The sequence below is a fragment of the Bos grunniens genome, chromosome 18 (genome assembly GCF_055505025.1).
Source record: "Bos grunniens cultivar Pamir isolate PY7600 chromosome 18, Bosgru_T2T1.0, whole genome shotgun sequence".
NCBI classification, from domain to species: Eukaryota; Metazoa; Chordata; class Mammalia; order Artiodactyla; family Bovidae; genus Bos; species Bos grunniens.
In genome coordinates this window covers 19,262,156-19,285,524 of record NC_141182.1, presented here as the reverse complement: position 1 = coordinate 19,285,524, position 23,369 = coordinate 19,262,156, and the positions used below count along the sequence as shown (strand labels likewise).

At 41.6% G+C, this 23,369-nt stretch overlaps 1 protein-coding gene and 1 long non-coding RNA gene across 34 annotated transcripts in view; one reads left to right on the top strand and one right to left on the bottom strand.

Moving 5' to 3' along the window:
* Nucleotides 1–14,309, bottom strand: part of CYLD (CYLD lysine 63 deubiquitinase) — a 72,200-nt gene extending 57,891 nt beyond the window's left edge. For 3 of the 33 annotated variants that reach the window (XM_086349497.1, XM_086349505.1, XM_086349514.1), the window contains exons 1-5: nucleotides 14,157–14,309; nucleotides 13,579–13,659; nucleotides 7,315–7,966; nucleotides 5,894–6,196; nucleotides 3,457–3,562 (exon numbers count right to left, since the gene is read on the bottom strand). In XM_086349497.1, coding sequence (XP_086205623.1) covers nucleotides 3,457–3,562; nucleotides 5,894–6,196; nucleotides 7,315–7,818 — 913 coding nt within the window. In that variant the 5' untranslated portion in view covers nucleotides 7,819–7,966; nucleotides 13,579–13,659; nucleotides 14,157–14,309. The other 30 variants (XM_086349500.1, XM_086349508.1, XM_086349516.1 and 27 more) reach the window with 15 other exon arrangements.
* Nucleotides 13,532–20,904, top strand: LOC147353199 (uncharacterized). Its single transcript, XR_015144997.1, has 2 exons — nucleotides 13,532–13,773; nucleotides 18,978–20,904. It is a non-coding gene; the product is annotated as an uncharacterized LOC147353199 (long non-coding RNA).
* The last annotated feature ends 2,465 nt before the right edge of the window (nucleotides 20,905–23,369 follow it).

The following is a 23,369-nucleotide window of genomic DNA, read 5'->3' as shown; positions in this document are numbered from 1 at the left end:
AGTAATGCTTCCTAAGGCCCACTTGACTTCACATTCCAGGACGTCTGGCTCTAGGTGAGTGATCACACCATTGTGATTATCTGGGTCGTGAAGATCTTTTTCATACAGTTCTTCTGTGTATTTTTGCCGCCTCTTCTTAATATCTTCTGCTTCTGCTAGGTCCATACCATTTCTGTCCTTTATTGAGCCCATCTTTGAATGAAATGTTCCTTTGGTATCTCTAATTTTCCTGAAGAGATCTCCAGTCTTTCCCATTCTATTATTCTCCTCTATTTCTTTGCACTGATCACTGAAGAAGGCTTTCTTATCTCTCCTTGCTTTTCTTTGGTCCAAGGTCAGGAGCGGAGGACATGAGGAGATATCCCATGTCCAAGGTAAGGAGCAGCGGCTGCCCTTTGCTGGAGCAGCCATGAAGAGATACCCCAAGCCAAGGGACTACTCTACATAAAGTAAAACCAAATCCCACCCTTCACACCCCAGCACACCCTTTCCCCTTACCTTGCTTACCACTCTCCACTCAATCAGCATCTAATTGACCACTGTGGTTATTTAGTCACTAAGTCGTGTCTGAAACTTTGTGACCCCATCGACTGTAGCCTACCAGGCTCCTCTACCATGGGATTTCCCAGGCAAGAATACTTCAGTGGGTTGCCATTTCCTTCTCCAGGGGATCTTCCTGACCCAGCCATGGAATCCACATCTCCAGCATCTCCTGCGTTTGCAGGTGGATTCTTTACCCCTGAGCCACCTGGGAAGCTCCTAATTGACCATATATCTCATTCATTATCTGTCTTCACTCTCTGGAATAAAAGCTCCATTTCTGAACTTTTATCTGTTTTGTTTCCTACTATATCCTCAACACCAAAAAAAAAACAAAAACCCTAAGTAAGAGTTTAATAACATCTGATGAAGGAACAAGCCTTAGGAAAACTGCTTTTTAGACAATAAACATTTATTGTAACATCAAAAGGTATTTCAAATTATATCACAAACTATGTTTTTCCATAAGCAGACATGAAAAGGTAAATTAAATATTACTAGATAAAATATCAAGCACATGTATGCTTCCCCTTGAATATAAAGCATTCATTTCCAAAGGGAAGCAAAGAAATAGCTAAGAACCCAATGTGTAAGAAATTAAAACCTGATTTTAAAGAAATCAAGGAAAATAAAGTATGTCAGACTTTTACAAAGCAAAATTGAAACAAATTTATCATTTGAATCTCATTTCTCCAACTAATTAATGTATTCTTGCTGCAAGGCTAAAAGCTAACGTAGAAAGCATTTCCTAAGTCAGCAAAACAAGCATTTATTACTTGCCAAGTCAACAGGGAATTAGGAATAGCAAAGAATACAGGCTAGAAGGAATCTTAAGAATCATCTAGTATTAATTAACCCTTTCATTTTTACAAAAAAGGAACTGAGGACTTGAAATGACCTGTGGGGTACTCAAAAGTGTCCTATGTCAAAATCAGCAATAACACTGATAGCAAAAAAAAACCAAGCCATTTTGTTCAGTTGCGATTCTTGATATAGCAAAAGTCAGCTTTTAGAGACTCAGAAACAAAATACATCCCCATAGAAACAATATTCCCAAGTATACATGTGAGGCTTCTATACAGGTCTTCATATCCCAAGTCAACACATAGGACTTGGGGTGAGGAGGTACCGAAAAGGGCAGAGCTTTATAATCAGACAAGCCTGGATTTGAATTCTGGCTCTACCAAAATCAAGTAGGATCTTAGTTGATCCTAGCAAATCTTATCCCTATCTAAGCCCCAGTTTTTTTTCATCAGCAAAATGGGGATAATTAAGACCTACCTTAGTGCTGGCTGGAGGAAGCACAAGCTGGAATCAAGATTGCTGGAAAAAATATCAATAACCTCAGATATGCAGATGACACCACCCTTATGGCAGAAAGTGAAGAGGAACTAAAGAGCCTCTTGATGAAGGTAAAAGAGGAGAGGGAAAAAGTTGGCTTAAAGCTCAACATTCAGAAAACTAAGATCATGGCATCTGGTCCCATCACTTCATGGCAAATAGATGGGGAACAGTGGCTGACTTTATTTTTTGGGGCTCCAAAATCACTGCAGATGGTGACTGCAGCCATGAAATTAAAAGACACTTACTCCTTGGAAGAAAAGTTATGACCAACCTAGATAGCATATTAAAAAGCAGAGACATTACTTGGCCAACAAGGGTCCATCTAGTCAGGGCTATGGTTTTTCCAGTGGTCATGTATGGATGTGAGAGTTGGACTATAAAGAAAGCTGAACGCCGAAGAATTGATGCTTCTGAACTGTGATATTGGAGAAGACTCTTGAGAGTCCTTTGGACTGCAAGGAGATCCAACCAGTCCATCCTAAAGGAGATCAGTCCTGGGTGTTCATTGGAGGGACTGATGTTGAAGCTGACACTCCAATACTTTGGCCACCTGATGTGGAGAGCTGACTCATTTGAAAAGACCCTGATGCTGGGAAAGATTGAAGGCAGGAGGAGAAGGGGATGACAGAGGACGAGATGGTTGGATGGCATCACCAACACAATGGACATGGGTTTGGGTGAACTCCGGGAGTTGGTGATGGACAGGGAGGCCTGGCGTGCTGCGGTTCATGGGGTCGCAAAGAGTCAGACACGACTGAGCGACTGAACTAAACTTAAGACCTACCTTATAACTTTGTCAAGAATGTAGAAGTCATCTAATTAAGAAATTCATAATTTGTGGCTATTGAATGCAGGCTTTCTGACAATTCATAGCTGCATAATGTTCAATGAGAATCGCCAAGTTTGATTGCCTCTGTATGTTTCATGATTAACATACTACCAGTAGACTAGCTTCTAACTGCAATTCTACTAAGAGCAGGGAGAAGGTGATGCTGATGCTGCTAACTATAAGAATTTATCAATTAGTTGACATCAGCCATTAGGTGCTACTTCTTTGAGGTAAAATAAAGGTTGCTTAAGATTATTTTTAAGATGTAAAAGTTGAATGATCTGTTTCTGATTACAGAGTCATGAAGTTAGATCAATTATACCACCTTAAAACTGGAAGAGATCTCATGAGGTATCCAGCAAGAATCCTCTCCACAATATATTAGATTATATTAAAATGACCAACTTTTACTAAAAGGCTTCTAGTTGAAACCAGGCTCTCACTCAAATAGGTAGCAGTTTATTATATTTTCTGACTCTTGCAATTATTAGAAAGGGTTAAAATAGACAAGTAATGAAAAAGTGAATGATAATAAAAGGTACCCCATACTCATATACTTCTAGAAATGAAAATCTTTAAGTATTTTTATTTGGGGGTAAGGAAAGATATCCTATTAATAACAATTCCATAATATAAAAATCAAGTTCCAAAAACGCATCTTGAAGCTTATATTTATATCCTCATAACTGAATATGTCTTAGAAGCTCTGCCTTAACAATATATAAAACACAAAGAAAACCTACCTGGGATGATGTCATTGATATGCAAGAGAATTGTACTTTCAACACTTGCAAAACTACAAAGCTGCACTCCATCAAATCTTCCATCCCAGTTGCCAATAGGATTATCCTAGAAATTAACAGAATAAACTTTAAAATCCTCCTCAATAAAACAAATATGAAAGCATATTTTCCACAAGAGGATCCTCTAAAAAATGATATCCAAGAATAATCAAGCCACAGAAACCCACCTGGGGAGCAAAGGATCAAAAGTGTTCATCATACTTGACTAGACAATAAATAGTCTATATAACATACATCTGCACTGGTAGATGCAGTAATCATACACCGTTTCACCCAGAAAGTGGCCCCTAATTAACCCTAGCTTGCTCTATTCACTCCTTCACATTCCCTGAGCACTTACATAAATGTTCAATTTGAATTCCCGTATAGATAGGAAATTTTTTCTATAGACAGAAAGTCTATTTTTTTCTTTTGTCATTGAATGTCACTGGGTATGCAAGAATTCTCTTCAAAATGGAGATCTTCATATTAATTACTTTATATTCCAGTCTAGCACCAACTTGTCCAGTGCTGTTCATGGAGCTAGATTAAGAAGACAGTCCAGTCAGACAACTGCCCTGAGCACCAATGTGGACAGCATTCTAAATAGCACTGGAAATAGAAGGAGATGAACACTATTGCATTAGCCAGAACTTTCCTTTCAAGGACTACACTAGAGGGGTTTGGAACGAATGCTTGCATAAGCCAACTGGAAGACAGAGGCGGGGGAGAAGCTGGTAGTGCAATGGCTCGGCAGACGCCCCAAGTAAACAAGATGCTACCTACACTGCCATCTAAGGAGAAGAAGGCCTAAATGGCTTTTGCCAAGTTTGAGGCCTAAATGACCTAAAGCAAAAGGAAACTAACTCCAATGACCTATGGCCCTCTTTCTCCAATGCTCCCCCTGCTCAGCCCACACTCTCTTTTCTAAATAAGTTCTGAATATTTAAAGAATAATGGTTTAAAATGTGTTTTTATTTCTAGCTATCCCGAGGGACCTACGTATTTAACTCTGGCTCTAACTTTTCACATGGTAAATGTTCAGTAAGTGTTTATCTAAACGACAGAGTGAGGTTTATCTAACTAATGGGTATCAAATAGAATTTCCTTGGATTTCCAAGCAAAGTGTAAGAGAAACTTACACTAGAGCATTCATATCCTACCCAAAGTATAACTGAATAGATAAAAAATAATCACTAAAAACACCATGAGCACAAAAGTCTATTACTCACAACCTCTCCCAGTTCTTGCTGGTGTTTAATAATTCCATATGAATTTTCTTCATTATACCTAACAAATTCTTGTTCATATTTTCAATCTATGATAAAAAATGTTCTCAAGCCTTTTTCTTCTCCTCCTCTTAATCCCACATGTACTGTCCAATTTGCCATATTGAGATGTATTCATTATTAACAATTATGACTGTAAGGTAACATTAACAATGAGTGACACAAATGAAAATACAAATACTGTATGATTCCACTTATATGAGGCACAGAGAATAAGCAAATACACAAAGACAGAAAGAATTCTGCTTGTCAGAAGAACACTGGCTGAGAGGAGTGAGTAATAGGGTGTTATTGTTTAATAAGTACAGAGTTTCATTTTGGGTTGAAGAAAATGTTCTGGAGATGAATAGCGGTGATGGGTGCACAACAATGTGAAAGTACTTAATGTCACTTTAAAATGGCTAAATTGGTAAATTTTATGTTTCATAAATTTTACCACAATAAAAAAAAAAAACTTTTTTGAGTGAAATACACGCTATGAAGGCACTGAATTGTCTTTCCTCTAAAGCAATGTGCTGTTCCTCTATTCAGGCATTTTCCGTAAGTGACTTTTACACTAAATCATTAAAATCAGAGCAGTCAGTAAAATTCAGCAAAATATTACAAAAAGAGAAACACAGATTACAAAAAAAAAAAAAAAAAAGCCTTTTCAAAATAAAGAAAACTAAGACATAATGCAATATATTCTGGTGGGGGTTTTTTCTGTTTATTACACAGCAAATTTGGCAAAACTAATACAATTATGTAAAGTTTAAAAATAAAATAAAATAAAAAATAATAATAAAAAAAAATAAAAAAAAATAAAATAGGAACTTCAAAAAATAAAAAATAAAAATAAAAATGCTTTCTTAAAAAAAAATAAATAAATAAAATAAAGACTGAAAACATTATTTCCGTTTATTCAGACTGGAAAAATGAATAACTATAATTCTACAACTAGACTCCTATCCCGTATCAACATTCCTTTACGAAAGATAAATTAGAACGAGGTCTTTAAATTACTCCAAAGTAGTCTATTTTAAGTATTCAAAGTGTTTAATCTGTACCTAAATTGGTTATAAAACTAACAGATATATACAACAAAGACAATATAATTCAAAATTTCTTACCATGTCCACACCAACAAAATATCCTAAGCTTTCTTTGCCTGGCAAAACATCACAGAATATAACCGTTCCAGATTCTATAGTTTCTCCAAGCTTCAAAGAAACTCTGGAGTTTATTTCCAGAGGGGGAAGTTCAACCTGCATTGTATCCACTGGACCTGCATAATCACTTTCCAATCCAGTGTCATCATCTTCTATGAGTTCTAGCTTGTCCAACGCAACAAATACTCCACAATCTTCATCACATTGAAAAAGCTGCTTCCCTTGATATACGCCATCAGTGAAACCTTGGCCACGACCTTCTTCCTAGTTTTTAAATGAGAGAAAAAAAAAAGTGAGTGACTAATAGAGAAAGATGATCCCTAAGAAAAAAGATGCATTCTTTGGACTTCAGAGAAATCACTGAACAAATTCTAAGTGACACATATAAGAAATATAATTATTAGCAGTTACCATTGAATATAGGGTGTTCAAAAAATAAGGAAGAAACTGTATCGGATGCTGAAATAAAATTACATGATAATTTTAAATGATAACTCTACTGTGAGAGAGCTTGGGCTGGATTTCACATTGTGGTTTTAACAAAAATTTTGTCATAAAAAGAAAAACTTACTTTAACAGTAGTGTTGTCTCCATTTATTGAGCACATACTATGTGCCAGTCACCATGTTAAATCCTGAATCAATATATCACAAAAACACTGCAAGTTGTGTATTAATATCACTATTTCACAGATGAGGATGCAGATTTAGAAAACAGTTTGGTTACTCAGCTAGTAAATGGCATAGCTGGGATTCAATTCTCCAATTGTTTTACAATTGCTGCTTAAAAAACTTAAAAAGCAAACAAGGCATGAAATTGTATTTGCAAGAATGTCAAAATGTAACTAACATTTAAATTCTTGAGAATGTTAATTTTGGAAACATTATCACAGAGTTCTTGGTTTTCTTTTCAGTGCAAACAAATGTCAACATGATTTTCACATATATTATCAGGGACAACTATAAGCTGGTTGAAATTGCTACAACTTATATATCCAAATTTTGTTACTTAATAGTATACTTTAAGAAAAGCAAAGAAACCTACCATGATAATGTCACAGGATAATTAACAATTTTAAGTAATTTGTTTACAATTGCTAAGAGTTCATTTTTAATATTCAAAGATAGGAAAGTCTTCAATAACTACATGATCTATTCGTGTATTTCCTACTATACGTAGTTTTTCAAAGTTTTCAAAGCATCATCTTTGTATCATCTTAATCTACCATTAGAAAGTAAATCCTCAGGATTACGAACATTAAAAAATATAGAATTCTGGGAAAACTTATTTTGTATTCAAAAAAGGAAAAAGAAAAACGTATGTGCACACAGACACAGACACACATAAATACACAGCCCACTAAAATGACTTATCAAACTTACCAGTAATTCTACTCCAAAGAATATTCCCGATACTGTCCTCTCTGCTAATAAAGGTCCTCTGAAGCGCACAACTCCAGGAAATTTTTCTTCCCCAGATCTCAGCTGGACTTTCACAGGGCAGCCCACATCTATTTGGAGGCCTTTACTTAGTCTGTTTCTGTTTTTAAACAAGCTGAACCTCTCTTCACAATTGGTAATTGCCAAAAGTAACTCTGTGAATTTCTCATTTATTTCTACAACATCCTTTTCATCAACAAACAGAACTGCATGTGGTTGCTCTAGAATTTTTAATCCAATCTGATTTTTCTTGCCTTTGGCAGAAGGAATCCTCGAAAGCCCCACAGAACGGTCTTGGATATTCTGTCCTATACTTCCCTTTGGTACTTTAAGGAGTTTTTGTGTTTGTTTGTCTGTAACACTGCATTCTTGAAGAAGCAAATAAAAAATCCGCTCTTCCCAGTAGGGTGAAGTAACTTTTTCTTGGCTCCATAAGCCCGAACTCATTGTGATATTAACTCCAAAATATTAACTCAAAAAAAAGGGAATTACTAAGTGTGTAGTAAAACCACAAGAGATAAATTCATTGGCAGTCCCAAAGCATGTTTTTAGCAATTTGGTGTCCATGCTGTAAAAAGACAGCAAATCAAAATGCCTGGAGGACAAGCAAAGAGAAACTTTACACTTCACTCTACATGAGCTAAAATTAAGGTCAAAGACTTTTTAAATTCTTCATTCAGCTAGTGAAAACACACACACATACACATAATGATATACTTTCAAAAATATCTGGAGAGGTTAAAAGACATACTATATTACTTATATCTACTGTAATACTGCATATTTAATAAAGGAGATTCAATTGTAAATTATCTCCAAAGACAATACAATAATGTTTGTTTCCAAGGCACTGAAATTTATGAACTCAGATTCTAGTAAAATATAATCTTATATAAATATTCTGACATTTTTAAAGTTTAAAAAGTAAAATTAATAGACTCTGCCTAACTTAAATGAATAAGCTGCTGTATTTGGGCAAAACACACAAATCAAAAAGGCTATTATTTCTATACAAGTAGTTTAAGTAAAAAGTTACCCATCACAATTATGTTGAACATTTTTATCAATAAAAATATCATCAAATCACATTCTAAAACTTCAACCACAATTCATTTATCTGTGTGCCATGTTTTGATAATGGAACATTTTATCTAACTCAGCTTCATTTTCTTATCTTACACATTTTATCCTTAATAAGCAAATGTTAATCATATTAATCATAGCTATCATTTAATCTCTCTCAATCATAAAGATCAGATATTATAAATCTGCTTTTATTAACAATGTCTTAAAAATCAATTTTGTAGCCATCAAAACTTGGACTACTACATAAGGAAGAAATATAACTGCAGTATAGTATCAAGCATAAAATGTTTTTATACCACAAGTTTAACTATGTAGACAAGGAAAAAAAGATTGTTTCTTTCTCACTTTCAAATTTTCATTTGAAATTTTTACAAGGATATTCATTTTTCACAATTAAAATAGCCTTCACAACCCTACTTGAATCACAGGTTTAAAACTATACAATTTCATCAATTCAAGTAGACTATAATTCATTATGTTAATTCATTATCTTACTGAAAACAATGGTTCTTAGGTATTCTCTGTCACATGCATGTGGCTATTTGGTTTCTAAATACAGTATTTATTCCATCCTCCTGTGAGGAGGTGATATTCATTTCCATTATTTGGGCTAACAGCAGCAGGTGACAGCAATATCATATTCATCTATTTTATTCTTGGAGTTAAAAAATAAATATTCCTAAAACTAAAGAACCAAATTTAAAGTTTAGCCATTTAACTTAATGATTAAATACATAACCTGGCAAATCTACACACAGAATAGTATTTCTTTTATAACACATCGGTAGTTGATGAGGTTTTCCTATAATGTAAAGTTTTTATTAATAAAAAGGCCCTCTACAAGCTAGAATGAGGCATGAAGACTGCCCGAGACAGGGTAAAGGGCTTTGCTGTTCTTCAAATCAACATCACTGAAATATATGCACAACATTTAGTGAGGGCGGGTAGCATAAAGCGGTTTTCTCTTTTTCTATAATGTGTTTGCCTTAATTCCACTTGAGGGCACTACTTCAGCAGAAACAGAATCAATTTACATTTGCCACTTATATAAGACACCTGTGGAAACCCTTGGCGCCATATAAACAAAACTCCTGCGGTGAGCTACCCAAACAGTGACCCAAACCTTAATTTGGCTCTATTCCTTAAAAGTTCCCAAATGCAGTATTTGTTATTGCAGACTAAAATTCTTTTTAAATGTCAGCATTTTTCAACAAGGAAATAGTCTCAATTTTATCTTGAGCACTGAGTTACCAACATAAATGTAAATCATTGTATGTGGCTGTCACTATGAAAAGATGTTTGTCTCTTTGCTAAGAGGTTTTATATTACGGTTTTTCTGAGTTCCTGCTTCCTCCTTCCTTAGATTTACACTCTACCATTTTCCCTTGCCATCAGCCATCTTCTGTGGTTTCCTGCAACATGCACTTGACTTCTTGTACAGCCTTCCAGCTTACTATTTCTAATCAGTTCTGAGAAGCCAGGTAATGAAATATGGTTGTGTGTTTAAAAAGATAAAACAGTAACAAAAAGAGGAATACATAAATTCTGAACAGGTCTTTAGCAGTAAAGCACATAGGCTTTATTTCACAGGCATTATTTCTGTTGCTCCAGGTAGGATGAGATGGTCAAAAAGCAACTCCTAAAAAAGTGAAGTTGCATTGTTCTTTTTCAAATATATTTAAATATTTTTGGTCAAAATTATTTTTAAAGTATGGCAATTCTGTTTTGAAAGGAATTTTTTTTAGTTCCAACAAATTATGCCTTCAAATATTAAAATTCTTTGAATCTTAATAATTAGTATATGCCAACAATTCTTGTTGGATTGATTCTCCAGCTTCATAATCCATGTCACAATTTAAAATAAAAACTACCAGTGCTAATGGAATATTCCAAGACAAAACTAAACTACTATATGGAAGGCATTAGGACACCCTATTTCAAATCAATTTGATTACAAAAGTTTTTTTGCAAATCATTTCAGAGACAGTACACAGTTAAACCAACTACTTTGGTTTATAAGAAGGTTGTGGGCAATTTAACAACAGTTATTATGAACCATATTTTAAAGTGAACTACACAAGGAGCAGTAACTTTTTTCTGACTTGCATTAGCATAAGTAAGAGTGAACAAACTCATTAATAGTAGTTGTCATGTTAGACAACCAGACCAGCCAAAGTGAAAGTTATAAAATATTTAAAAAGCATTATCCAAAAACCACATTATCCCAAAATGTGGTTTTTCCTCTTTTAAAGAATACATGAAGAAAGAATAGGTTTGGAACTATCATATTAAAAACTAATTCTGATTGTAACTGATAAAGTTAAATGGAAAATTTTATGGCTCTACTAGAGGTATATAAGACAAATTTAATGATCATTAATATCTCAGTAAACTGGCATTACTGGAGAAGGAAATGGCAACCCACTCCAGAATTCTTTCCTGGGAAATCCCATGGACAGAGGAGTCTGGCAGACTGCGGTCTACGGGATATCACAGAGAGTCAGACACAACTGAGCAGGAGCGTGATACTGGCCTTACAGCAGAATATGCTAATAGAGACTGTTCTCCCACTGAAGGAATGAACACGATGCCCACATTCTTCTTTCACTGGGACAAGCACGACACTGAACCCCAAGCAGTAAAAACTGACTCAAGACGGCATAAGATTTAAATCACATTGTCAGTGAGTTCTTTATCAATCAAGGTTTGTTAGCTTAGTATTTTTATGCACTCAGCACAGCGGTCGAAACTGAAAAATACAGAAGATTCAAGATATGACGGCTGCCCTCATTTTTGTTCTTATTACTTTTCAGGCCTAACTGTTTAAAAATTACCTCTAACAATATACCGTACTTCACTTTGAAACAATTCATCTTAATACCATTGTACTTATTTCAGGCTGGAAAACTGAGTAATACTATAAGTGCTGAATGAACATTCTCAAAGAGTTGTAATACAGTAATATTTTTAACCCTGAAGCCACACTGAATAGGACTTTCTTTTGACATTTCAGAAGAGGTTCAGGTCACACAGATTTGAAAATATACATGGTTACCTAAGCTTGTTGATGGGCCTGGATCCTGAGCAGAGGAAAATTTAATTGTATTACAATAAAGTCATTAAACCAAGACGATGGTGGAAAGGCACAAATATCAGCTTCCTATCAAGTGCAACGAAAAGATGATCAAGAAATAAGTTTTACATGAATATACTAAAGGTCCAAATTAGTTCTAAAAGATAATATACAGCACAGATGAACAACAATAACTACATAAAACTGACAACAGCTAATTTATCTAGAAGAAACAATGTCATTTTGAGTCTGAAGTTATCAGGTTACTGTTCAAAGAACTCCACTAAAGAAAACAAAAACATACAATTCAATAACATTCTGCATCTCCTGAGATATCTGGACTTGTTTTAAAAACAAGGGGCTATATAAATCAGAATAAAAATTACAATACCAAAAGCTGCCCATAATTATAAATGGCAAAGAAGCATGGAGGTTAGTGTGAATACCCTCCAAAAAAGAAGATATACAGGACTTTTTCCAAATTCTTCTAGATAACTAGAATAATTATCATTTTAAAAGAGAATATTTCTCACTGAAAGACCAAGTTTATACATTCCTAAACAGCAGAGATTGCAGAAAAGTGACCAGGCCAAAGAAGAGTCAGTTTTCCTCAGAGTTTAACTTGTGATCCAAGAACACACATATTCAGTCCCTAAAACAAGTGGGATTTATGAGGTTTAAAACAAAGTCTGCCTCCCACATCTACATATTCATATCAAAAGAACCAGGGACACTCTGGTCTCACCAGAGTTAAACCTGGCCACTGCACTTCCAAACTGTGAATTCCCAAAGTCCTTCATCTTTATATTTCCACTGCCCAAACAAGGGCCTGACAGTATGTTAGACATTCAGTACAAGAGAAATGAATGAATGATTTGGTTAACTCAGGTGATAATAGTGAAAGCCAAATTTCCATTTCCTCATCCTAATCATTTAAGTGATAAAAAGCTTCTTTAAAAAGAAGACTCAGGAGTTGAGTATTTAACAGTTTTTACCTAATCTCCTAAATAAATAATAATTCTAATTCTCTGACTCTTTATGCCACTTCATTGTTATACACTTAAGTGGAAATAAATAAGGAAAATTTCACAAACAGAACTTGTTTTGAGGTTCATTTGAAACTGGGTTCCTAGATCCTCACACCATGTCGGATGTCTACGTGTGGTTGTACAATTCTGTAAAACCAAAGACGATACCCTGACAAATTTAAGATTACCTAGTGAAAACAAGGAACAAAATACTGAAAGTTTGATGAATAGAATAATTACTCCTGTCTTCTTATGTAGACTTCCTTAAACAAAATCACAATTCAAGCAGTCCAGATCAAACAAGCGCCCTGATCTTACCAGCTCTTCACAAAAGTTACCCTCCAAAGAAAGGCTTCTTCCAAAGAGTACTGTACAATTTTGTAGCCGAACATTAGAGAATGTTCTGGGTATTATCAACATTCACAGTATATGAATTTCCACAAGAATTTTCAGCAAATCATTTTCACCTAATATTGTGCTAGTTCAAATCCACCCACTACCCAGTAGGGAACTGGCAAGCTAAATTCTTAAACCATTCAGTCTCCTCGGGGCGTGAGGGGGTGTGCAGAAAACCAACGCTTGAATGAACACCCTCTCTCAAGGCCTGGATTTTTCTCCAGGAGCCAATGACTGCAAAAGGAACAATCTTATTAAGATCCCTATTAGCTCTAAATCAAAAGCAAAGCAGGCAATGCTCCTTAGTTAAGCTAGCCATATAACTTTCCAGGGAGCATGGGGAGAGGATGGGGGCAGGCGGGATGGGGGTTGAGAGATTGAAAGGCTTGGTGGCTGGAAGACGACAATCATCCTAAAACATGCAAATGCCACGGGGCGGAATAGAAAAGATGCCAAGTACATGAATAACTGGGCAGCTGACCCGGCTGAGAACCAAACCCAGGAACACCATCGTCCGTCAGGACTTCACGATTTCCCCAGAGATCGTTAAAATGACAATAAGGCGGGGGGGGGGGGGGGGGGGGGCGGTGGGCGGTTGGGGAGGAGGAGGAAAAGAATGAATACCTTGCTTCAACAGAGCGCACCTTTCAACTAAAGAACTCCAGGTTGTTGTGTAAAAGCATTCTCACCCTGGAAAGGGGGAAACTGAAAGAAAAAGCATAACACGCCATTAACGAGGCCAGAACCCCGACTGCTCTTCCTGGACAGGAGCCACATACTCCAAAACCGATCAACCGATACACCCCCAAGGCACCGATGGTAAGATTACAACCCCGCGCTCTCAATGCCAACCCGGGCCGTCGGATGCCTCAGTTTCCCGATCTGTAAATGGGGGGCTCAAAAAGATAGATTTCTGCGTTGCTCCCACACCAAGTCCTCGCTTCTCGAGAGGTCCCGGCGGCGGTGACCACGCTCCCACGACTCAGGAGCCCTTTCAGGAAGGCCTGGGGAGGTGGGGAAGCCCAGGCTGACGTCAGCTGGCTCAGCACCCCGCGGGCCTGGCCGGCTAAGGGCCGGGGCAGGTAACGGGTCGGCGACCAGGGCCCGACGGCCGCGGTGGCAGCTCGAGGCGCCCAGAGGCCGGAGAAGGACGCCCGAGGGGCAGGGTCACCCGTCGCTCGGCCGCTCGCTCACTCACTCACCTCGCGGGGCGGGGCGTCGCCCCTTCCCCAGTCTCTCTAGCCCGCTTCCCCGGCTGGCCCTGCCGTCCCACACCCACCGCCCTAGTATTTACCTCAGACGCGAGGGCCCCCGCGCAGCCAAACCTGCTACCTGGGCCCGCCCCCACTTGCCCCGCCTCTGAACCGCCCAGGGAGGGAGGGAGTGAGCGGGGGCGGAGGGGCAACAGCCGCCCCAACCAATCGCAGCCCGGGCTGCATTCCGGCGCACGCCCTGATTGGGCCGCCCTATGGTAGACCTTCCTCCAATGGCTGCCGGCCCGGGGCGGACTGAAGGGACTTTCCGCTCCGTCAAGCTCGGTCGAGCCAAAGGGAAAGTGGAGGGGCGGGGAAGAGAAGAGAGGGGATGGGGGCGGGGACCTCTGACTGATTGGACGAAAGACTGCTGGGGCCGCAGCACCATTGGCTGGCACTGGAGCCGGGGCGGGGTGCTGGGCATCTCTCTGCTCCACCTCCCAGGTCTGGGTCTTGGCTTTGGCTTAGCTGTCAAAACTCCTACAGCTTGAGTTTGTAGCTGGAGTGGGAAGCAGCACAGAAGCGAGCTAGGAATAGGATTTCAAGATTCCATGAAAAAGCAAAGCTTTAGAATGAGACCTAAGTTTGAATCCTTTGCGCTTTCAGTTAGTAGCCGCTTGATTTGGGGAACTCATAACCACTCTGAGCCTCAATTTCCCCATCTGTAAAATGGAGACAATCGGATTGCCTGTCTTACAGGATGGTTGTGAAAAATCGTATGTAAAGTTCCTGACACAGCAGGAACTCAGTAATGTTAAACCTTTTCCTCTCAGATTCTGCCTGCGGCCCCTGCTGTTTCTGAACCTCCGTTGCCACCTATCCTAGTATGGAGGGAGGTCTCCCTGAGGTGATGGAGAAAGAATTTCCACACGCGGCCTCCTGTGGCTCTGCACCCCTGGCCACCAGCCAGGACTTGGGGTGTAGTTAAAGATCCTTCAATTAGAAGGGAGGTTTCTGAATCCCAAAAGTGCTCAAAATATTTAAGGAAGTGCTTTTTATAATCAGTCCCAGAGCTTTGCAGCATGCCTTGCTGTACTGGATACTCCTGTTAATTAATTTCTTCTCCTTTGACATTTTAAGTACCAATTATAGGAGAAGGTGATTAATACTGAGGAAGGAAGACATGTGGGGTGTGTGTTTGTGTGTGTGTGTATGTGTGTGTGTGTGTGTGTGTATTTAATCATGAGAGGGAAAACTTCCTCAGTGGAAAGTGACATTTCTGAAGATCTGCGGAATTTAAACCAGTTAGTCCCTAAAATAAGTCACATGAGTGACTTATTATTAACAGTCCTGGCAAACAGGCCACCCATCTCTCTTGCCATAAGCACCCAGAATGAAATGGACATCTTTTGAAAACCTCAATCCACTCTTGTCCCTCCTTGGTCCATCCTTATTTGTCCACATGATCACAAAGAAGGAGAAAGCAATAAAATGGAAATCTAGAGGTTTAACTCTTAAGTGTGGCTTCAGGCAACACTGTTCCCTAGATCGAGATTCTCAAAAAAAAAAAAAAAAAAGTCAATAGGGCTCAGAAATCACAGTCTGGCTGTCTGGAAGAAAAGTACAGCCTGAGGGCTGTTTTTGCTTTATCCATACAGTGAGGAGGAGGCAGTGGAGTGGGGGGAAAAGACTTAACCCTTTTAGACAGGACAAGCACTGGCACTTCTCCAGTTTGCCACACTCCTCACCACTCCCTATTTGATCCTCCTGGCACTTACATTGTCTGCCAGCTCCTAAAGGCATTTGGATTTGCTGCTGTTGACTTAGAACGTTTTTGTGTCCTTCCAGCAAAGCAAGGAAGACAGACCTTAAAGGAATAATTACACAATCACTTAATTAGGGAGACTAGAAGAAACCTCAGAAGGAGAACTGCTCTAAGCACACGTCAAAGGTGACTGGGCATTCAGGGAAAACCTGTTTGAGGAAGTCATTTTTAAGACGAGGTGGGGGACTTTCCTGGTGGTGCAGTGGGTAAGACTCCGCCTGCCAATGCAGCGGACACGGATTCGATCCCTGGTCCAGGAAGATTCTGCAGACAGCAGAGTAACTAAACCCGTGTGCCACACTACTGAGCCCACATTCTAGAGCCCGAGAGCTGCAACTACCGAAGCCCTCAGGCCTAAAGCCTGTGCTCTGCAACAAGAGAAGCCCCCACAGTGAGAAGCTCCCACATCGCAACAAAGACCAGTGCAGCCAAAAATAAAAATAAACAATTCTAAAAAGACAAAGTAGGAATGGTGACTGGTAGTCAAGGTGAGGGGAGCGCCCCAAGCAAAGGAACCATGTACATGACATATTAGAGGAACTGGGGGAAGGGGAGGCAGAGCACAGAAAGTGTGGACAAGAAAGAGCCAGTCAGGCAGGACCTAGTGAGCCATGACCAAGAGGTAGCTAGTCTTTAACTCAAGAGCACTGGGAGCCCTCTGAAGGGTGTTAAACAGGGTGGTAACTGTAATTGGAAAAGACCCTGATGCTGTGAAAGATTGAAGGCAGGAAAAGGGGACGACAAAATGAGATAGTTGGATGGCATCACCGATTCAATGGACATGAGTTTGAGCAAGCTCCGAGAGATAGTGAAGGACAGGGAAGTCTGGCGTGCTGTTGTTTATGGGGTCACAAAGAGTCAACATGACTTAGCAACTGAACAACAACAACTGTAATTCTACACTGTCTTGCACACTTCTCTATTGTGCACAGCAGGACCCAACAATAAACCCCTGAATTGAATGGAGCTCTCTCCCCCAGGAGCTGGGACCCTCCTGGTCACCGGGTAGGGACCTATGACTAACAGTAACACCCAGTCAGGACTCAACAAAACCTTCTCACAGCACTGGTCATGGTGATTCATGAGCCCTGCCCCAAACTGCTGCCCACAGGCTACCCTCTACTTCCAGCCTCACCAAGTTCAGTGTAAACTTTACAGTCTATTTGCACAACCCAAGGCGAACTCTTGATATTCCACACTGCCACGGTAATCCTTCCATCTCCCCCATCTCAGTAAATGGAAACTTCCAGTTTTTTGTCCAGCCTCCCATGGGTCCAGTCATTTCCCCACTACTCCTGTGAACATGTGCAAGAGACATCACTTTGCCAACAAAGGTCCATATAGTCAAAGCTATGGTTTTTCCAGTAGTCATGTATAGATGTAAGAGTTGGACGATAAAGAAAGCTGAACACTGAAGAATTGATGCTTTTGAACTGTGGTGTTGGAAAAGACTCTTAAGAGTCCCTTGGACTGCAAGGAGATCAAAGCAGTCAATCCTAAAGGAAATCAACCCTGAGTATTCATTGGAAGGATTGATGCTGAAGCTGACACTCCAATACTTTGGCCACCTGATGCAAAGAGCCAACTCATTGGAATAGATCCTGATGCTGGGAAAGGTTGAGGGCAAGAGAAGAAGTGGGCAACAGAGGATGAGATGGTTGGATGGCATCACCGACTCAATGGACATGAGTTTGAGAAAACCTCAGAAGATACTGAAGGACAGAAAAGCCTGGCGTGCTGCAGTCCACGGGGTCACAAAGAGTCGGACAAGACTGACAGAACAGCGACAGCAACAAACCATGAGGCTAAGCGGGACAAGGTGTCCCCACAGGCAAAGACACCCTACCAGTGCTTTTTCCTTGATAAACCAGCATGGTGTTGCAATCATGGCTGAGTCAAGAGCCCTCCATCTCAGGGATGTGCTTCTCTCTTAGTGAGGGCAGACTCTAGACATAACTGAGTAGGGGTCCCCAACCCAAGTACGGGCCTGTGGCCTGTTAGGAACTGGGCCGCACAGCAGGAGATGAGTGGTGGGAGAGCAAGCAAAGCTTCATCTGAACATAAGCAACACACTTAGGGTGTCACTGTCTCCCATCACTCCCAGGTGGGACCGTCTAGTTGCAGGAAAACCAAGCCCAGGGTTCCCACTGATTCTGCGGTATTGTGAGGTATGTCATTATTTCATTATATATCACAGTGTAGTAATAATAATAAAAATAAAGTACACAATAAATGTAATGCCCTTGAATCATCCTGAAACCAGCCCCCACCATTCCTGCTGCTGCTGCTAAGTCACTTCAGTCGTGTCCTACTTTGTGCGACCCCACAGACGGCAGCCCACCAGGCTCCGCTGTCCCTGGGATTCTCCAGGCAAGAACACTGGAGTGGGTTGCCATTTCCTTCTCCAATGCATGAAAGTGAAAAGTGAAAGTGAAGTCTCAGTCATGTCCGACTCTTAGCGACCCCATGGACTACAGCCCACCAGGCTTCTCCATCCGTGGGATTTTCCAGGCAAGAGTACTGGAGTGGGGTGCCATTGCCTTCTCCACCCCACCACTCCAGTCTGTGGAAGTATCGTCTCCCACAAAACCAGTCCCTGGTGCCAAAAAAGGTTGGGGTCCGCTGCAACTGAACATTCTTTCTGGGGGCTTTTACTCCCATTACCTAAAAGCTCTCTCATAAAATAAAAGGGATTAAAATGCTTTAATCATCTTTAAACGAATCCAACTGAACTATAAATCCATGCTTCCCATCAGAGTTATTTGCTGTTATTGATAACAAATGAGTTCTGTGTGATTTAGAAAGCACACAGAGAGTGAAAGGGTTTCATGCTCTCCACTGAGATCTTTGTGCTGCATCTGGAGTCTCATTTTGAGCAGCAGACACATCAGGAATAATTCCAGGTCCCAGGCAGCCTTCCTCTCCTCAGGAAAAAGATACTAGAAGTGTCGGGGGAAAAAGTGACTCATTATGATGATCTACCTTTTATTTCTGCTTCTTTTCAGCAAATGAATTCTCCCCTCATTCAACAAATATTTGAGGACTTCCCTGGTGGCTGAGTGGTAAAGAATCACCTGCCAATGCAGGAGACATAGGTTCCATTCCTGGGCCAGAAAGATCCCCACATGCCACAGAAGAGCTAAGCCCATGTGCTACAACTATTGAGCCCATGCCCTAGAGCCCAAGAGTCGCAACTACTGAACCCACATGCCAAGCTACTGAAGCCTGAGTGCCCTAGAACCGGTGCTCCACAACAAGAGAAGCCACCGCAGTGAGAAACCCTCGCGCTGCAACTGGAGAGTAGCCCACACTCGCTGCAACTAGAGAAAGCCCGAACACAGCAACGAAGACCCGGCACAACTGGAAATAAACGAAGTATCTGAGCACCTACAATGTGCTAGCCATCATTCTGGATTCTGTGGACGCTGCAGTGAGCATGGCCTGAGTTCTCAAAGAGCTGACATCCTAGAGGAAGGAAGAAACCACAGTGATGAGCTAGTCATGCTAAGAAGACAGGGTTAAGCAGAACAGGGGAGAAGAGGGGGTCGGGGACTGCTATTTTAGGTAGATTGTTCAGGGAACAGCTCCCTTGATGAGGTGGCATGTGAACAAAGACAAGAAGTAAATGAGGAAGCCAGCCATGCTGCTGTCTAGGGAAGAATGTTCCCATAGTGGGGAACAGGCAAGCGTGAAGGTCTGGGAGCCGCAGTGCACTTGGCATTGTCAGGGAACAGTTGAGAGGCCATTGTGGTTGGAGTGCAGAGAATAGGGGTGTGAGTGACGGGGGTGAGGCCAGAGAAAGCTCAGGGGTGGTCCGGGCCATCAGAAGACCTTGACTTTCACCCAGCACTCAGTGGGAAGCCCTGAGGAGTTTAGATGAGAGCCCTGGCTCCCCTAACTTATGTTTTAATGGCTCACTCCAAGGGACAAGGGTCAAAGCAGAGAGACCAGTGAGTGATCAGGCAAAGGTGGGCCCCGAAGAAGCCCCTTGCTGCCTAGGGGTGGGGAGAGCAGGTGGGGAGGAGGAAGATGAGGAACTAATGGTGTCAAGAAAGAAGATCCAGATAAAGAAGAAGTGAAGTGAAGTCGCTCAGTCGTGTCCGACTCTTCACAACCCCATGGACTGTAGCCTATCAGGCTCTTCAGTCCATGGGATTTTCCAGACAAGAGTACTGGAGTGGGGTGCCATTTCCTTCTCCAGGGATCTTCCCCACTCAGGGATCGAAGCCGGGTCTCCTGTGTTGTAGGCAGACGCTTTTACCGTCTGAGTCTCCAAAGAAGAGATGCAGGGAATTCCCTTTCAGTCCAGTGGTCAGGACTCTGCACTTCTACTGCCAGGGGGCGGATTGCAACCGTCCAGAGAGGAAGGATTTTCAGATAATTGACAGGGGGACAGGCAGCACTTAGGGGTTGGATCTGTGGATTGTTCTGGACGTGATGATAAGTAGGATTAAATTTAGGGAGAAACAGAGGGAAATCTTGGGGACTCCAAAGAGCTTGGATTGCCAGCATGGCCAACTGTAGTCTCCTGCCATGTAATTCTTGGAGGGCAACTGCTCAGGTCAGTCCCTGTCTTGTTAACGACCTTGCTGCTTGCTGCCACCCAGGGCCCGAGGCCCCGAGTCCTCTCTGGTGCAGGCTGTACCCAGATATGTGCCCGACCGCCATGTGCCTCACACACTGGGCTGCACCAATCTCCCAAGCAGGAAAGGAGGCGTGAAGATGTTGGTGCAATAATGACGCTGTATGTAATCTCAACTCAGCCCTCTTGGAATGGGATTCCGCCTCCCACATTTCTGTGGGGTGTATTCATTTCAGCATCTGGTTTTGGCACTATAGATTTTGGGGGGGGGAAAAACACTCAGATTGACATTTTTTTTTTTCTTCTAAGTTGATAGTGAATCTAATTAAAGTCTCAAGCTCTTTAAAAAATTCTGTTGCTCTGGTACCTTTTTTTTCTGCATGGAAGAATTATATATTCTGAGCTATAAATCTGGAATCTGTCTGCTCAAGGATAAGCCAATGGCCACAAGCACACATCTTTCAGGTAACCTCCCTGTTGGAGAATTTTGAGTCCTACTTTGCAAGTTGTCTGGCCTAGAATGCTTTGGATGGATCTACTGGCCTTTTGTAAGTTAGGAAACATCAACTCTGAGCTTTGATAGTAGTCACATGTCAAGATTTCAGTACCACCCTTACCTGGCTTTCTTGATCTCTTCTCTTCCCATAATCCCTCCCTGGGTTATGTCATCCGAGCCCAGTGAGCCGTGTTCATCTGTTGATGTTGAGGCCCCCCATGCTGTTATATCTGGTGGTGATCACTCCCACAGGCTCCAGACCTATGCTCTAACTTGGCGTCTCCATTTGACTTCTCCACCTAGATTCCTCACACTGGAAAATTCAAAACATAAGTCTCTCTTGCTTCCAAACTCGTTTCCTACCTGTCTTCCCCAGGTCCCTAGTTACTCAAGTCAGAAATCTAGGAGTCTTGACAGAGTGGCACTGACGTATATACATGTGACATATACACACTGCCTTGTGTAACACAGGGAGCTGGTGGGTACCTATTGTAAAGAACAGGGGACTCAGCTCGGAGCTCTGTGATGACCTAGAGAGGTGGGATGGGGGAGGGGAGGGAGGCACAAGAGGGAAGGGATATATGATATACATAGCTGATTCATATTATTGTACAGCAGAAATTAACACAGCATTGTAAACCAATTATACTCCAATAAAAGAATCATTGGGATGCTGGGAAAGATTGAGGGCAGGAGGAGAAGGGGACATCAGAGGATGAAACGGTTGGATGGTATCATCAACTCAACGGATATGAGTTTGAGCAAACTCCAACATGAGTTTGAGCAAACTTTCCTCAGACTTTGCTCCCTTCACACCAGGGAAACCTGGTGTGCTGCAGTCCATGGAGTCGCAAAAAGTCAGACCCGGCTGAGCAACTGAACAACGTGCAACAACAACAAAGGAACCTAGGCACCATCCTTCAGTCCTCCCTTTCCCTCAGCCCTCTCCTCCATTCCATCTGTAAACGTCTCTGGAATCCATTGTCTCTCCACCTCCACTGATGCCCCCGGTGGCTGCCCAGTGTTCCCTCCCCTGCAATAGCTCCTGGATGGTCTCTCTACTTCCTCTTCCCCCACCCCTACCCCTGTGCATTCCAGTCCCTTCTCCACTCAGAAACAAGAGAGACATTCTTTAAATGGGTCACTTAGAACTCCTTAGAACTCTCTAATAGCCCACCATAATTCTTGCCCATGGTCAACTAGGCCCTTCATGAATTGGCCCTACCTATCTCTGCAGACCCACATGGTGGACTCTCCCCTTAGCTTGCCTCAAACACACTGTATTAGTGTCCTGTGGCTGCTGTAACAAATGATCCCAAACTTGGTGGCTTCAAAATGACAAAAACTGGACTTCCCTCAGTCCAGACGGCTTCCCTGGTGGCTCAGACAGTAAAGAATCTGCCTGTAGTACAGAAGATTGGAGTTCAATCCTTGGGTTGGGAAGATTCCCTGGAGAAGGGAATGGCAACCCACTTCAGCATTCTTGCCTGAAGAATTCCATGGACAGAGGAACCTGGCGAACTATAGTCCATAGGGCTGCAAAGAGGCAGACACGACTGAGTGACTAACACACACGTGGTCCAGTGGTTAAGAATTTGCTTTCCAATGCAGGGACACAAGTTCAAACCCTGGTGGAGAATCCCACATGCCACAGGGCAACTAAGCCTGCATACCAGTACTGAGCCTGTGCTCCCTAGAGCCCGTGCTCTGCAACAAGAGAGACCACCACAATGAGAAGCCCACACACTAAAACAGAGAGTAACCCCCGCTCGCCACAACTAGAGAAAGCCCATGTCCCGCAATGAAGACCCAGTACAGGCAAAAAAAAATATCAGTCTTTAAAAAGAAGACACAAATTAACTCTGTTTAATCCTGGAGGTCACATAGCTCAGTTGGTAAATCATCTGCCTGCAATGCAGGAGACCTGGGTTCAATTCCTGGGTCAGGAAGATGCCCTGGAGAAGGAAATGGCAACCCACTCCAGTATTCTTGCCTGGAGAATCCCATGGACAGAGGAGCCTGGCAGGCTACAGTCCACAAGATCACAAGCGGCGGACAAGACTTAGCGACTAAACCACCACCACCAATCCTGGAGGTCAGAAGTTCAAAATGGGGCTAGAACCAAGGTGGCTGCACGACCACACTCCCTTCAGAGGTTCTGGGGGGAAATGTGTGTCCTTGTCTTTTCCTAGGAGCTTCCCTGGTGGCTCAGATGGTAAAGAATCTGCCTGCAAAGCAGGAGACCAGGGTTCGATCCCTGGGTCAGGAAGATCCCCTGGAGAAGGGAATGGCTACCCACTCCAGTATTCTTGCCTGGAG